The following is a 16,396-nucleotide window of genomic DNA, read 5'->3' as shown; positions in this document are numbered from 1 at the left end:
TCCCTCCGGCCTGAACGGGCAGACGCACTGGCCCGCGCCTCGCCCAGCCTTCGGCCGTTCTCGGTTCCCAGCAAGCCTGACGCGAGTCCCCTCCACCCCAGACTAGTATCTCGAAGTTCCAGAGCAGGCACCGAGCAGGCAAACCCTTTTCCAAGCCCGGCCCCATAACAGACGCTAGGCCTCTCTCTAGATGCCCTCCGGTGGCCTGGCAAGGGTGTCCTATCGAAAAAATGCACATGAGCCCGACGGTGGTGTTTTTGTTTGTTTTTGTGTGTGTGTGTCAAGTTTTAATACACGCTAGAACAAGCCACAAGAGGGTGCTGCTAGGCCGGAACGACACTCACCCCTAGCCCACCCCAGGAACCCCAAAGCAGAGGTCAGGAACTGAGTCCACAGCTCCTGGGGAGGCCCAGGCACCCCTGAACCCTTGTGTCACCTCTGACCTCCCATCTTGCCCTCAGCCTAGACTCGTCCCTTCCCTACCAGACAAAGGCCCCTCCCCTCCCTGGGTCCCAGGACTTCCTCCCTCAAGGGACAGAGGAGCAGCCGGAGAGCCACGGTTCAGGGCCCTGAGGGTCCGGCTCTCCAGGAGAAGCTGGGCTCTGACCCAGGGTGGGTAAACGTCGCAGAAGGGCTGTCAGGACACTCAGGCGCCCACACACTCCACGTAGTTGGCAGGGTACAGGCCAATGCGGCCACTCTGCAACTGGCCTTGGCACCAGCCCTGCTCGTCCTCCTCACTCATCTTCAGCAGCTCCTCCCCTGGGGGAAAGGGGATTGGTCACTGCCAGTGGCCCTGGCCCAGCCCGTGTTCCTGCAACTGGGTCAAGCACTGAGGGGGATGGTGTGGTTCCAGAGCCCAGCTAGCAAAGACGTGGCTCAGGCAGAGGCAGGTCAAGGTCAGCAAGCTGCCCCACCCCAGACCCTGAGTGCAGCCACCAGGCACCAGCTATCTGGACCTGGAATAGCTGAAGGGCCAGAGGACTGGCCCTTAAGAAGTGGGTATTTGGCTTCCCTTTCCGACACCCCTGTTCAGGCAGGTAAGGCAGAGGCCGAAGCTAGGAAAGGGGTCCCAGGGTACCTGCTCGGAAGCTCAGCTCATCAGCTTCCTGGCCAGCATAGTCATAGAGTGCCCTCACCCGAACCCCGGTGGCAGCCTTCCGGGGACTCTCTTCATCTGACCATTCCTCATCCTGCCCCGTGCTGGAGAGGGGAGGCAAAGGGAGCAGCTCAGAGTGCAAGGAACACGGGGCTGGAGATCTCACCCAGGATCAGGGCAAAGGCCTCCCTACCCCCAGAGGCACCTGGGAGAGTCAGGTGAGGTGCTAGAGATTCTAGCTGTGCCTCGCCATGCCGGACTGTGAGCAAAGAGGCAATTCCTGCCACACGCAGCTGATTTAAGGCATAAACGAGATGGAACGTGGGAAATGCCTGGCAAATCTAAACCACTATGAGAACCGGTATCATTACAACTACTAAGTAGGCCCTCAGGTCCCTGGCACCAATTTTCAACCCATTTCAGGTGTGAAAAAAATGAAACCGAGGAGAAAGGAAAGGAGGGCGGGAGGCAGAGCTATTTCTTTGCCACAGCCGCGCTCCTGGCTCTCACCCTGGGGACCCCGGGGACTGGGGTGGGGGTGCGGTGCCATCTCTTGTGGGCACAATGCTGGTCAGGGTAACCTCATCAGGGCTCCGGCCACCCTTCTCCTTCCGGCTGATTGTCCTCTGTGTGTCCAGGGACCACTCCTGTGGGGACAGTGCTTACAGTCAGGTGGGGCCATCTGAACCACCTTCACTTACTTCATCCCTGGCCCTGGCCGGGCTGAGTGGGAGCCCACCCCACTTCCCATCCCCACCCCGCCTGGAACACATGCCTCGAACTGTGGCCAGTTCATGGCCATGCCTGGCCCGTGGGTGCTGCGCCACCAGCGCAGATCCTCTTCGTCACTGGCTGTCTCAATGCCCTGGTGCAAGTCGCGGTGGAGTTCATGGAACCTACGGCCCAAGGCACACCCTCAGTCTAGGAAGTCTAAACCCTGCATCCCTCAGTCACAGCCAGGGCCTAGGGGAGATGGAGGAGACCCAGTACCACCCCAGATCTCCATGCCCACCAGGCAGCCCGTACTTCGCACTGCTGGAAAGGTCCAGGTGCTGGTGTAAGGTGAGCAGCATATCCTTGAAGAAAAGAAGCCGCTGGCGCTCGGCAGCCTGGCAGGTCTCAAAGGCCTGTTCCATGTCCTCCATGTAGCGTGGAGTGTAGCGATGCAGCTCCGCCAGCGTCTGCTCATACTGAGCTTTCGTCTGGGTGGGAGAGGAGGGGCCTGGTGAGAACTAGACCTTCCTCCACCCAGGACTCCACTAGTGTTTACCAGACACTGCCATGGGCTGCTAGACCCGGGGCTAGCCACTAGGGGCAGTCAGTCCCAAGACCCAGGTCCTGCCCTCAAGGACCCCAGCAGCCTAACAAGGGAGGTGACATCAGGTGCAGCAGATCAAAGAGTCTGGCGAAGACTGAAATGAGGTCAACCCACAGGAAAGGATGAGAGAAATCAGAAAAGGCTTCCTGGAGGAGGTGAAAACTGCAGCATCTCAGGATGGGGAGGATTTGCATATCCAGAGCTGCAGGAAAGGACACTTAGGGCAAAGGGATACTGTGCAAGGAAAAGAGCTGGAAGTTCTCAACTGCTGAAGTCATCCCAGTGCCTGAAACTCCATTTCTTTCCCTAGTAAAGCATCACCTTTTGTCAGGTTCCTCCTTTAAATGATCATCTGGAGAGAGGGTGGCAGGTGAGGAATAGGGTAATAAGAGTGCTGGGGACTGGACAAGGTGTTCAGGGAGCAACATTCATTCAGGAAGCTGTGCCCTGGGTGGGGCTGGGGCTTGTGGCCTGTACCTTCTCGGCCTCCTTGGCACAACGCTCCACCCGTTCCTGCAGTTTGCGCAGCTGCTCCTGGGAGACGGCGCTGTCTGCCTTCGCGTGGCTCTCCCTCGTCTGGGCGGTCTTCTCGTCCTTCCGGGCTGCGTGGTAGCTTTTCTTGGAAGCCTCAACCTGGCATGCATGGGGACCACTCTGGACCCTGGATGCCACACCTTGGCCCCCTCGATCCCTTGCAAACCAGGAAGGAGCCTGCCTCGGATACTTCCCCCACCCAGCCTCACCTCCTTCAGCCTCTTCAGCCAGGGCTTCTGGGCCTTGCGGAAGCCGTCCTCAGCCGCCCGGCTCTCACGGAAGCCGCCCAGCACAGGCCGGTGGAAAGCCCCCCGCTGCCAGGCGCGCACCCGCTCACTGTCCTGCCCTTGCAGCTTCTCCCGCACCTCCAGGTGCAGCGCGCTCAGCCGCTCAGCTGCCGTGAAAAAGGCATGCCAGGCCTTCTCCAGTGTGCCATACTGGGGGCCTGCAGGGAGGGACAGGGCTTAGGCCAGGCCTGGGTACCACCCAAAATGAGCCCAGCCCCTCTCACTGGGTGCGAGGCATGGAGGCATGGGGTACGCGCATGGGGTGCAAAGGTGAATGACAGCCCTGTCAGCTGATTGAATGAGGACCGTGTGCCTTATCTCACTGAATCCTTGTCTCAGCCACCACAGTGAGGACAGTGACATTGCCAACATTGAACAGGCAAAACACTGAGGCCCAGAGAAGTGAACTCACCCAAAGCATTATGGCCACAAGAGGAGCTGAGGGCCAGGCGCGGTGGCTCACGCCTGTAATCCCAGCACTTTGGGAGGCCGAGGCAGGCGGATCACAAGGTCAGGAGATCGAGACCATCCTGGCTAACATGGTGAAACCCCGTCTCTACTAAAACTATAAAAAATTAGCTGGGCGTGGTGGCAGGCGCCTGTAGTCCCAGCTACTTGGGAGGCTGAGACAGGAAAATCACTTGAACCCGAGAGGGGGAGACTGCAGTGAGCTGAGATCACGCCACTGCACTTCCAGCCCAGGTGACAGAGCGAGACTCCATCTCAAAAAAAAAGAAAAAAAAAGAGGAGCTGAGATTCAAACCCATCTGTTGCATAAACACTACCCTCCATTGCCTCAAAGGAAGAGCCTGTGTGTGCCCTCGAGGAAGACAGCTTGCAGGGTGGAAAGATCCATGCTCCCAGTCAGAGGGCCTGGGCTCAACCTTCAGCACTTCCTAGCTGTGTGCCTTTAGGCAAGTCCCTCAGCCTCTCTGAACTTCCAGTTTCTCCTCTAGAAAATGCATAAAACAGGCCAGGCACAGTGGCTTACACCTGTAATCCCAGCACTTTGGGAGGCCAAGGAGAGAGGATCGCGTGAGCCCAGGGGTTCAAAACCAGTCTGAGCAACATAGCAAAACGCTCTCTCTACAAAAAATACAAAAATTAACCAAGTGTGGTGGTCCATGCCTGTGATCCAACTATTGTCGCCCCTGCTATTCAGGAGACTGAGGTGGGAGGATCAGTTGAGCCTGGGAGATGGAGGTTGCAGTGATCCATGATTGTACCACTGCACTCCAGCCTGGTGACAGAGTGAGACCCTGTCTCAAAATAAATAATAAACAAAGGAAAGAAGGCCAGATGCAGTGGCTCACGCCTGTAATCCCAGCACTTTGGGAGGCTGAGGTGGGTAGATTACCTGAGGTCAGGAGTTTGAGACCAGCCTGGCCAACACAGTAAAACCCCGTCTTTACTAAAAATACAAAATTAGCCAGGCGTGTTGGTGGGTGCCTGTAATCCCAGCTACTTGGGAGGCTGAAGCAGGAGAACCACTTGAGAGGCGGAGGTTGCAGTGAGCCGACATCATGTCACTGCACTCCAGTGTGGGCAACAAGAGCAAAACGTCTCAAAAAAAAAAGAAAGGAAAGAAAATGGGTAAAACAGAACCATCTCCACAGGGTTGTCGGAACTATCAAAGTAACTCACGAGCATCCTTTGTAAACTTTAACAACACCACAGCCATGAGGACCCTCCCTTTCTAAGGGAGGGTAGACGTGGAGGCCTCAAACTTCCCACAAGACGTGCAAAAAGAAGCTGGCCCGACAGTCCTGCACTCAGCTGCCCTCTGCCCCCTGCGAGGGCCTGGCTCACCCTTCTCCACGGTCCCCCTCCACTTTCGGGCCCAGTCAGCCAACTGCTGGGCATAAGCCTTCTCGATGCGGGCGCGCTCCTGGAAGCAGCTGACCAGGTCCCCGCACAGCCGGTGCCCGTCCTCCACCCGCTGTACCGTGCGCCTGTAGTTGCCAGCCTGGGCATACAGGAGAAGGGTGCTGTCACCAGGGAGAAGCCTTCTTTGGGGCTGGGGCTGTCAGTTGGGCTCCTCCCCTAGACAAGTAGCTGAGCCCAGGACCCAGCTGCTCACCTCCCAGAAACTGCCCCCTAAGGCCTCCCCTCCAGCGTCCTCTTCTGGAGCCATGGTGTCCCCGCAGCACGGAATGATGGCGGATTTGGGGCTGTGGAGGGCAGAGGGGTAAGCAGGAAAGCTGGACATTATGTTTTTGGGGATAGGAAAAGACCCTCTCTATACCTGGGCCTCTCCCCACTGCCATCCCCACCACCCAAGGAGTCGTCAGAGCTAGGACTTAGCAGGCAGGGTGCTGAAGACCCTAAGAAGGGCCAGGATGGGTGAGGATGGAGTCTCAAAGCTCTTCCTCTCACTGCTCTGCCCTTCCCCCCTCTGCCCCCCACATACCTGGGGCCTAGAGATCACTTCAGGGACCCGGGTGTCCAACTCTCAATGCTGCCACCGTGACTCTGCCTTGAAGGAGAACACAGCGGGGGTGAGGGTGGGGGCCTAGAGCGTCCAGGGCGGTGCCCGGCACCCCCAATATAGCAACTGCTGTCAGAAGCGCCAGATTCCAGGGAGGAGAATGCCAGGCGGGTCACACGATCCAGCCAGGGATTAAATGGCAGGCGGGGGTGGGCGGTGGGCAGAGGGCCCCACTCCCCCAACTGCCGATGAGAGAGCTCTTGCCCAGGCTAGGGCCTCTGTTGCCTTCCCTTGAGTGACAAGACGACCCTGTTACCCGAGAGGCCAAGTCAGAGGGTGCCTGGCCACATCCCAGTAGCTCCCGGTACTGAGGAGGGCACGAAGGGAGCCAACAGGCCTGGCTTCTGTCTTGGCCGGGAAGCCCAAACAAGTGTATGTAACTGTCTCCTCCTAAGGAGGCCCCAGCTCCCTCTAAGATGGAACTCCTCTGTGTGCTCAGCTGCCATGCTAGGGCCGGTGTGAAACTCAAACCAAGCAACGCACCAGGAATACGAGGGGCCCTGCAGTCACGGAACATACTCATCTCACTCCACACATCCACTGAGGGCCTGCAAGGCTCCGTGGGGAACACACAACCCGGGCCTGCCCTCCAAAGGCCTGGCGTCCAGGGCGGCATGGGGAAGTGAGAAACGATGGCCAGCTATAAGAATGTTCCCCAGGCTGGGTGTGGTGGCTCACGCCTGTAATCTCAGCACTTTGGGAGACTGAGGTGAGTGGATCACCTGAGGTCAGGAGTTCGAGACCAGCTTGGCCAACATGGAGGAACCTCGTCTCTACTAAAAATATAAAAATTAGCCAGGCGTGGTGGCGGGAACCTGTAGTCCCAGCTACTTAGGAGGCTGAGGCATGAGAATCACTTGAACCTAGGAGGCGGAGGTTGCGGTGAGCTGAGATAACACCACTGTCTGGGCAACAGAGTGAGACTGCCTCAAAAAAAAAAAAAAAAAAGTTCCCTAGAATCGCAGAGGACGGCAAGCCAATTCCAACCCCAGAGCCATGGCCCCAGGGACTCGAGGACACAGTGGCATGTGGCTGCTCCCCTCCTGCCTCTGGGCAGGGTCTCAGCTGTCCCCAGCACCGACTGACTCACAGACCCTAGAAGGAAATCGCTTCCTCTCTGAGCAGGCCCAAGGGACACAGCCAGACCCAGGAGGACAGTACGCGCCCTTTGTCCCCAAAGCAGGGCGCGCTGTCACAGCGTTTCCTCCAAACTCATGCACCTCTGCTCCTCCTTCAAACCTCCAATTAAGGCATCTTCTCCTCAGTCACTTCCCCTGTTCCTCTCTCCTTGCTCCTGTAGCCCCGGTGACCCTCCAGCCAGGGTGTATAACCCATGGAGTTGTGGCTGACAGGCCAGTGTCTATCTTCAGTCACCGACAGAGGCTTCCGGCATTCTGATTTGCGTGTCCCCACGCGCTAGAATCAGCAATAATTAGTTAAGTGAGAAAACAAGCGATGTCCACCTGGAGCGCGGGAAACGCGCCCACTCCAGCAGCTGTGGGAATGCTTGGTGCAAGTGGGCTTCCCCCTCTGCTAACAGGAGACAGAGCTAGGGGCTCCGCGGAGACCCAGGCAATGGAGGTGTCCACCAGGGGCCTCGCAAGCTCGTCACTTGGTTCCCTCTGGAGTCTGTCCTGTCTGCCCAACAAGGACCTGGCAGGGCGATGGAGAGAAAGAGAGCTGCCGCCATGAATCACGGCGCTCTGGAGCCGCCCCAGTGCAGCCTCAGGAGCCTGGGCCCCTTGCCTGTTCCAGCCTCCGGGTTCCCTGCTCCCTAGAGCGCTGCCCTCCACCCCTTCCCTCTCTCTGGCCCCAGAACAGAGCAAGCTGTGTGTACCGGGCTGGCACAGCTCCCTCCGGCCTCCCAGAGCAAACACAGGCCCAAGCCCCGGGTGCAGCCAGGCCCCACAGCCCCAGCCTGACCTCTGTGGTGGTGGGGGGGCTTGCACCTTGGCCCCTATTGAGCAGGTTGGCACCCTGTGCCTCCTGAGCTCAGCAGAGACCCAAATCAGTCCCCACCGCAGGCAAGAGCTCAGAAAGCAGGTACTGCAATCTTCCCAGCCCCGGGAGCCAGCACGTTCGGCTCCGAGAGGTCTTCCTGGGCTTGGCAGGGTCTCCTTGCAGCTGCACGGGCCAAGGTAGGAAGTCCCTGGTTCAGGGAAGACCCACTCTCCCTACCTAGGGCCTGAAGGTACCCGGCCCCAGCCCAGCCCCAACCCCTTCCAGAAGCTGGGGGCTTGCCCCTGGGAGGGAGCTCAGCCATTCTGCCTGGCCCATCCCTGGAACCTGAGTCACAGGCTGTGCCCAAGGGCTTCTTCCCCGGGCGGCCCCTCCCAGTGCGCCCGCGTCCCTAGGATTTGAGGACAGAGTGGGGTGGTCACTCGGCTGGTCCGAAGAGGGGCAGCGAGGTTAGAGGGGCTGGAACCAGAAGCCAGAGCCAGCCAGGAGGTCAGGAGGCTGGGGGAGGGGGTGGCGCAGCCAAAGCGAGAGGAGGCAGGGCCAGGGAGGGGCATAACAAAGGGACACTTTTGGAAACCCGACCTGCCGGCCGGGGTGCCTGCTTCCAGATGACGCACTCCGAACCCCAGCCTCCACTCCAGAGCTCGGCGCCCAGAGGCTACGCGCCTCTGGCCTCAACCCTTATGGACCGCGCCCCTCGACAGGACCCCTTGCCGCCCGGAGCTGCATAACTCGGAGCCCGTGGAGCCACGCGGAGCGGCAGGGCCAGGCCTAGCCACCGAAGCTCTAGGACTTCTTGGCCAAACTTGTTGAACTTGGTCTCGGCGGGGATGGGGCCACGGATCACCGCCAAGGGGAGGGGACGCCCCCTGCCTGGGCCGGCCTTGCCGTGGGCTCCAGATGGTGGCCCCGGGCAGCGGACCCAGGAATCGGGGCTCGCTGCACAGGGCGAGGGGTCGCCAGGGAGCGAGGACCCTCTGGGGCCCCGGGGCGGGCGCGGGGCGAGCGGACGGGGACCCTCGAGGGGCCCCTGAAGACGGCTCAGCCCTCCAGCGCCGGCGCCCCCTCCCCCGGGCGGCCTGCGGAATCGCGGAGCCCGCGGCGCGGCAGATGGGACGGCCCCTCGGCGCGGCCACGGCCCTTCTCGTCTGCACGCAGAGCGGGGCGGCCGGGGGCTCCCTGGGCGGGAGTCGGCTCCATTGCAAACTTCAGAAGCCGGAGCAGGAGAGGGCGGGCTCGAGCCACGGCACCCGCCGCCGCGTCACCGCGCGTCCCCTCCAGGGCACTCACCGCGTCCTCCCTGGGCCCCTCGGCGGGTAGGGGTCCGGCCACGCTCCGGCCCGAGTCCTGCCACTCCTGGGCCCGCGCCGCCGCCTCCCGGAGCGCGCCGGGCCCTCCCCCGGGAAGCCCTGCCCCCGGCCCCGCCCCTCTCCTGGCCGCCGCTGCCTCAACCCCACGCGGCGGGGCGGCCGGGCTGCGGGGCTGCGGGGCTGCGGGGCGGCGGGGCTGCAGGCATCGCGGCGACCAGCGGCTCTTGGGGCGCGGGCCGGGGTTTCTCTGCTCCGCCCGTGTGCGGAGTGCCTGGGCGGGCTCCCCAGGGTTGCGCCCCGGTGCCGCAGGGAGCCAGATTTCGGCTTTGCCTCTCGCCGACCGTTGCAGAGCCTGGGAGACCCGAGGGAGCAAGAAGGGACCGGGCCGGCACGGGCAGCCTTGGAGCGGGGCCGGGGGACTACACTGCCTTACATTTTTAGCTGCACAGCTTGTTTAGAAATTGGCTCAGGCGAGGCTCACGACCACCCTTTGTAAGCATTAGGATTCCCACTGTACAGATGCAAAAACTGAGACTGGGGGCTTTTCAGAGGTTGCCCAAGATTTCCCTCTAGTCAGGCAGGGCCGGGACTCCAAAACCGTGCCCTACCCTTCCACAGCTGCCCTGCTAATCTGGGGCGCCTTCTAAGGCCTGAGACGAACACGCGGTGGGGGTGGGACAAAAAGGCCTAAGCTCCTCCCGCTCCGAGTTCTTATTTCCAGATTTTGTACCACGATTCATTCTTAAATCCCTTCGCCCCTCCACCCCCTTTGTCAGTCTGGTACATTTTTCCATATCGCCACGATGCCACCCCACGCTAAATAAATCCCTTCTCCCTCCTCTCTCCCTACTCCCCTCTCCCCGCTTTCCCCCGGGGGTGAGATTTTGCAGAGCAGCCCCGTCGTTTATTTATATCCACTGGAGCGGTCCAAGCATGTTCCGAAGCTTGACCTAATCGCCACCTGCTCGGCCTCTCCGCCCCTCCCTCTCTCTCCTGGGCCCGGTGACCCAGCGGCGGTGCCCTGAGCCTTGAAGACGAGGGGGAGCGCGGACCAACGGGGTCGAACGCCCCGGACGCAGAAGGCCCCGGGCGCGCAGAATCGCAGCGGGTCGGAGAGCCCCGGCGCTCTCAGAGGAGTGAGCCCCCAGGGACGCGGCGCTGAGCCCCGGGAAGCTGAGGCGCCTGGCTGCGCGCTCTGAAGCTCGTACTTTTCTTCCCACCCCCAGCTCCCTGAAGAGTGTGAGTGCGTGCGCGCGGCGTTTTAAACGGCAGCTTTAAAAATAGCAAAATTATGTTGTTTCTAAATCCAGGAGGAATCACTGACGCGTTCTTTACGCAGATGAATCCGCTCACAAAACGGGAAAGGGGCCTGGAGAAAATGAATGGGGGTAATTTTGCCTGCCGAGGGCTCACTTGCTGGGCAGTGCTAATGGAAGGGTAAAACTGCCTCCCCAAGACACCTGTGGGGCACCCAAGGCGCGCCACCTTTGGCCTGAGGATTCTGGCCGTGTTTGGCAGATCATACCTGAGTAGTGTATCTGAAACCTGGGATGTGGTTTCTGAAACCAATTTCAACACCCACTCTCTCTTAGGGCTTGGACAAGTCCCTTCTCTCCTTATCTCTATTTCTACCTCTATAAAACAAGACAGGCGACCAACTGAACTTCCGCTGAGCCATGAGCCCCAGCTAATTAATGATTGTAAAAAACAACTGCAGATCAGAGGAGCTGGGGAAATACAGCCACAGGGTTTTGTATTCTTTAAAATCAGTTAACATCCCACCTAGCGCCTGAAGGCCTTCAGGCACCTAGACCGAAGTGTGAAAACACAAGAATGAAATTAATTACAGGAGCCACCTATTAAAACCTCATTAAAAATAAAGTTGGCAGCCAGGCTGTGGGATCTGGGAAAGCCAGGCCATAGAGAGACTCAGAAAACAGGGCTGTTCATCAGACCACAAGGAAAAGGGGATGTGGACTGGAAAACATCTGGCTTCCCTTGGGCTCAAGTCTGGGAGCAGAAAGCAGAAATGTTGCAGCTGATCTTAATTGCCCCTAAGGCACTGTAGGGGAAAAAAAAAAACAACAAAATAAAACCCAGAGCATAGGGGGCTGCTTCTAAGCTGAAAGTAGACAGAGATGCCTTTGGAAAGCCAGCTCCAAGCTAATGCTACCCTCAGGGCTCCGATTCTGTGCTCTATGGCCAGAGCCCTTAACATCCACACTGCTCCATCAGTGCTGTCCTCAACCCAGAGTTCAAGATGAGATGTCAGTGGACATGAGGGCTGCATAAAGACAGAAATCTGGTCGGGCGCGGTGGCCCACGCCTGTAATCCCAGCACTTTGGGAGGCCGAGGCGGGTGGATCATCTGAGGTCAGGAGTTTGAGACCAGCCCGGCCAATAATGAAACCTCATCTCTACTAAAAACACAAAAAAAACTAGCAGGCATGGTGGTGGACGCCTGCAGTCCCAGCTGCTTGGGAGGCTGAGACAGGAGAATTGCTTGAACCTGGGAGGCTTAGGTAGCTGAGACTGCGCCACTGCTCTCCAGCCTGGTCGAAGGAAACTTTCTCTCAAAAAGAAAAAAAGACAAATCCAGCAAGGCACTTGGCTCAGGGTACCAATGGGCAGATTGGTCCATAGCCAAATATCACACCACTCACAGACTCACCTTGAGTTTCTGGAATGTCCTAACCACTGTGCCTTCATTTGTTTATTTATGCATTCATTCATCCAGCCAAGAAAACACTTGAATTTTTACTCCATGCTAAGCTCTATGCTAGGAATGTTGGGGGTACAAAGTTAAATAAGACAGAGTCCAAGTGTACAGTAATGATGCAAGGCAGATAGGAAGTATTGAGGGAAAACAGGCAGAAGGGACGGCCTTTCACAGGACATGACACTGATAGGCCTTGATGAGTAGGAATTAGTCATGTGGACAGGCATTCTAGGCAGGAGCTTCAGGGTGTGCCAAGCCCCGGGGTGTTACCATATGACTTTGTGACCTAGCAATTCTACTTTTTGGTATTTACCCTGGACGAACATGTACAAATGCAGAAAGAGGTACAACGATGTTTGCATATAGTACTGTTTGCAACAGGGGAGAACTAAAAACAGATGTTCATCATGAAGGCAATAGTTGAATAACCTAAAGTTCATTCATGCTGTGGATTACTCTGCAAAAACTGAAGAACAAGCTAGAGGCAGGAGTTCGAGACCAGCCTGGCCAACAAAGTGAAACCCCTTCTCTACTAAAAATACAAAAATTAGCCAGGCGTGGTGGCGTGTGCCTTTAGTCCCAGCTACTTGGGAAGCTGAGACAGGAGAATCGCTTGACCCCAGCAGGCGGAGGTTGCAGTGAGCTAAGATTATGCCATTGCACTCCAGCCTGGGAAGCGAGAGCAAAACTCCATCTCAAACAAAAACAAAACAAAACAAAAAAGGACAAGGTAGAGAGAGTTTTTTTTTTTTTTTTTTCGAGACGGCGTCTTGCTCTGTCGCCCAGGCTGGAGTGTAATGGCGCGATCTGGGCTCACTGCAACCTCCACCTCCCGGGTTCAAGCGATTCTCTTGCCTCAGCCTCCTGAGTAGCTAGGATTACAGGCACGTGCCACCACGCCTGGCTAATTTTTGTATTTTTAGTAGAGATGGGGTTTCACCATGTTGGTCAGGCTGGGCTCAGACTCCTGACCTCATGATCCGCCCGCCTCGGCCTCCCAAAGTGCTGGGATTACAGGCATGAGCCACCGCACCCAGCCAAGAGATGTATTCTTATAGGAAGACCTCCAAGACAATGTCAAGGGAAAAAAGCAAAATGCGAAACACACTAAATCTTCACAGAAAATATACATCATACTGATTTTGGCATTTATCTTTAGGCAGAGGTCTAGAATTGGTAAGGGACATTTTTGTAATGTTAGAAAATTTACAATGAGAATGTACCTATGTGTAAATTACGTAACTAAAATTAAGAACTGGGGGGTGGGCGAGTGGGTATTTGTATCTAAAATAGTGCTGTCCAGTTATTTTCTGCAGTGGTGGGAACGTTCTATAGCTGTGCTGGCCAATGTGATAGCCACTAGTAGCATGAGACTGTGGCGCACTTGAAATGTGGCTATCGAAAACATAAACTTTTAATTTAAAAAAATGTTTTTAACAACTGGTAATCAATTTATTAAAATAGTTGACTTAAGCATCTGCAACGGTGACTTCCACCTCAACTCCTGGCTCAATACTGATGGAAGTAATCTGCTTAACAATCTCAGAAGGACTGTGCAAGTCAATGAGTCGCTGGTGGATTCTCATCTGGAAACGATCCCATGTCTTAGAACCTTCACCACAAGGGGTTTTTCTTGTAGTGATTCTCAGAGCCTTGGTAGGCATTTGAACTGGTCCTTTCAGTTTGAGATTCTTTTCCTTTGCGCCTCTGATCAAGTCAGCACACACCTTTTCCAGGGATTTTACGTTGCGGCTTGTTAGGGTGATTCGAATTCGGTGAGTTGCCACCTCCGGCTCCACGGGTGTTTTTCCGGTATCCTTAAAAGCCGTGGCTGCTGCGCGGCTTCCTGACCAACTTGTTCCTCGGCAAGAGTGAACAGCGGTGAGTCAGGAGCGGGAGCGTGCGGACCAGAGACCCACAGCACCCACGACCGCGTCTTCCTCCAATTTAACAATTTTGAAATTCGGCCAGGTGTGGTGGCTCACGCCTGTAATCCCAGCACTTTGGGAGGCCGAGGCAGGAGGACCACTTTAGGCCAGGAGTTCAAGACCAGCCTGGCCAAGATGGTGAAACCATGTCTCTACTAAAAATACAGAAATTAGCCTGGCGTGCTGGTGTGCACCTGTAGTCCCAGCTACTCAGGGCAGGGCTGAGGCAGGAGAATCGCTTGAACTCAGGAGGTGGAGGTTATAGTGAGCCAAGATTGTACCACTGCAGTCCAGCCTGGATGACAGAGTGAGACTCTTATCTCAAAAAAAAAAAAAAAAAAAAAAATTAGCTGAGTGTGGTGGCACATACCTGTAGTGTCAGCTACTGAGGCTGAGGTCACCTGAGCCTGAGAGGTCAAGGTTGCAGTGAGCCGTGATTGGGCCACTGCATTCCAGCCTGGACAACAGAGTGGGACCCTGTCACAAAAAAAAAAAAAAAAAAAAAATTAACAACTACATGTGAGTAGTGGCTACTGTATTGGACTGTCCAGGTCTCAAACCTCTAGAATAATGAGATCATGATGAGGTGGAGGTATCAGAGGTGTTTGAACCAGAAAGACTGCAGCTCGAACAGGGGCTGGGTAAAATAAGGCTCAGACCTACTGGGCTGCATTCCAAGGAGGTTAGGCATGCTGAGTCCAGCTGATAAAAGGATGCGATAAAGAAGCCGGCCAAAACCTACCAAAACCAATATGGCAATGTGACCTCTGGTCGTCCTCACTGCTCATTATACACTAAATCTAATACATTAGCATGCTAAAAGACACTCCTACCAGTGCCATGACAGTTTACAGATGCCATGGCAATGTCAGGAATGTACTCTATATAGTCTAAAAAGGGGAGAAACCCACAGTTCCAGGAATTGCCCACCCCTTGACCAGAAAGCTCCTGAATAATCCACCCCTTGTTTAGCATATAATCAAGAAATAACTATAAGTATTCTTAGGGCTGGGCGCAGTGGCTCACGCCTGTAATCCTAGCACTTCGGGAGGCCGAGGCAGGCGGATCACAAGGTCAGGAGATTGAGACCATCCTGGCTAACACGGTGAAACCTCATCTTTACTAAAAATACAAAAAATTAGCCAGGCGTGGTGGCGGGCGCCTGTAGTCCCAGCTACTGGGGAGGCTGAGGCAGGAGAATGGGGTGAACCCGGGAGGCGGAGCTTGCAGTGAGCCCAGATAGTGCCACTGCACTCCAGCCTGGGTGACAGAGCGAGACTCCGTCTCAAAAAAAAAGTATTCTTAGGTGAGCAGCCCTTGCTGCTGCTGTGCCTGTGGAGTAGCTTTTTTTTTTTTTTTTTTTTTTTGAGACAGAGTCTTACTCTGTCACCCAGGCTAGAGTGCAGTGATGCGATCTCAGCTCTCTGCAACCTCTGCCTTCTGGGTTCAAGCGATCCTCCTGCCTCAGCCACCAAAGTAGTTGAGATTACAGGTGTGCACCACCATGCCTGGCTAATTTTTGTATTTTTGTAGAGACGGGTTATTGCCATCTTGGCCAGGCTGGTCTCAAACTCCTGACCTCAGGTGATCCACCTGCCTCAGCCTCCCAAAGTGCTGAGATTATAGGCATGAGCCACCGTTCCTGGCCAGAGTAGGCATTCTTTATTCCTTTACTTTCTTAATAAACTTGCTCTCACTTTATTCTGTGGATTCGCCTCAAATTCTTTTTTTCGTGAGACCCAAGAACCCTCTCCTGGGGTCTGGATCAGGACACCTTTCTGGTAACAGAAGCAGATGGAAGATGAAGCTGGAAACATAGGTTGTGATTGGATGGTGAAGATTTGCAAAGTGGGCTAGGAAATTTGGACTCTATCCTATATAGGCAGTGGGGAGTGTGCGTGAGAGTAAGTAGATCAGATTTCCCCTTTTATTTTATTTATTTATTTTTTTGAGACAGAGTCTCGCTCTGTCGCCCAGACTGGAGTGCAGTGGTGCAATCTGGGCTCACTGTAACCTCTGCCTCGCGGGTTCAAGCAATTCTCCTGCCTCAGCCTCCCGAGTAGCTGGGATTACAGGTGCCTGCTACCACGGCTGATTTTTGTATTTTTAGTAGAGACGGGGGTTTCATCATCTTGACCAGGCTGGTCTTGAACTCCTGACCTCGTGATCCACCTGCCTCGGTCTCCCAAAGTGCTGGGATTACAGGCGTGAGCCACCACGCCCGGCCAGATTTCCCCTTTCTAAAGATAACTCTGGCCACCCTGCCGAGAGTAGATCACAGCCGGCTGAGTGCTGCAGGCAGGGCTGTCTCCTCCCAAGGCTGCTTTGTGAGTTTCCCTCCGTGGCCTCTGGACATTGCCCCAGCATTCCTGACAGGCAGCTGAGTAAAGTATTCTAATTTCACAGCTATGTTTTTCAGAGCTCAGGCAGTCCGGTGTAAAGACTGGTGGTCCCAGTTATTGAGAGTGGTTAACCTCAGTGGGGCAGGCTGCTTGTGGGTTAGCAAGGCAGACCTATGGCACTCGGGTGAGAATGAATCGCAGGTTTCAACAGTGCAGCCTATAGAGAAAGTTTCTCCAGGGTCAGGAAGTTACCCTATTAAAAAAAAAAAAATGAAGTTATCCTATATAGTCTAAAAAGGGGAGGAACCGGTAGTTCCGGGAATCTGCCATTGCCCCAGGCAGATTCTTTAGCTGGTCCCTGGGTCGGCAGGAGACACCCCAGGAGTTGCCATTGTGTACTCCGGGTTTCAGC

At 55.9% G+C, this 16,396-nt stretch overlaps 2 protein-coding genes across 5 annotated transcripts; both read right to left on the bottom strand.

Annotated features, from left to right (window-relative positions):
* Positions 1-249: 249 nt before the first annotated feature.
* On the bottom strand, positions 250-9,107 carry PACSIN3 (protein kinase C and casein kinase substrate in neurons 3). 4 transcript variants are annotated; one of them, XM_055281696.2, is made up of 12 exons: positions 8,976-9,106; positions 6,947-7,142; positions 5,649-5,714; positions 5,319-5,409; positions 5,048-5,204; positions 3,161-3,396; positions 2,895-3,050; positions 2,126-2,301; positions 1,875-1,995; positions 1,610-1,746; positions 1,082-1,203; positions 250-762 (listed from the first exon to the last, which is right to left on the bottom strand). In XM_055281696.2, exons 4-12 carry the CDS (start codon positions 5,370-5,372, stop codon positions 647-649), a joined length of 1,275 nt encoding a protein of 424 aa, XP_055137671.1. In that variant the 5' UTR covers positions 5,373-5,409; positions 5,649-5,714; positions 6,947-7,142; positions 8,976-9,106; the 3' UTR covers positions 250-646. The 4 variants fall into 4 exon arrangements, with proteins under 4 accessions (XP_055137671.1, XP_063497025.1, XP_055137670.1 ...); XM_063640955.1 differs by lacking the exon at positions 6,947-7,142 and having other exon boundaries at positions 5,319-5,411; positions 8,976-9,107; XM_055281695.2 differs by lacking the exon at positions 8,976-9,106 and having other exon boundaries at positions 6,966-8,960.
* Positions 9,108-13,144: 4,037 nt separating this feature from the next.
* LOC129484117 (small ribosomal subunit protein uS10-like) lies at positions 13,145-13,600 on the bottom strand (the record flags this gene model as incomplete). Its single annotated transcript, XM_055281508.2, has 1 exon — positions 13,145-13,600. A coding segment is annotated over one exon (417 nt), but the record flags the coding sequence as incomplete, so codon positions are not given.
* Positions 13,601-16,396: the final 2,796 nt, after the last annotated feature.

Source organism: Symphalangus syndactylus, chromosome 6, assembly GCF_028878055.3.
Source record: "Symphalangus syndactylus isolate Jambi chromosome 6, NHGRI_mSymSyn1-v2.1_pri, whole genome shotgun sequence".
NCBI lineage: Eukaryota > Metazoa > Chordata > Mammalia > Primates > Hylobatidae > Symphalangus > Symphalangus syndactylus.
This window is presented reverse-complemented; position numbering and strand designations above follow the sequence as displayed.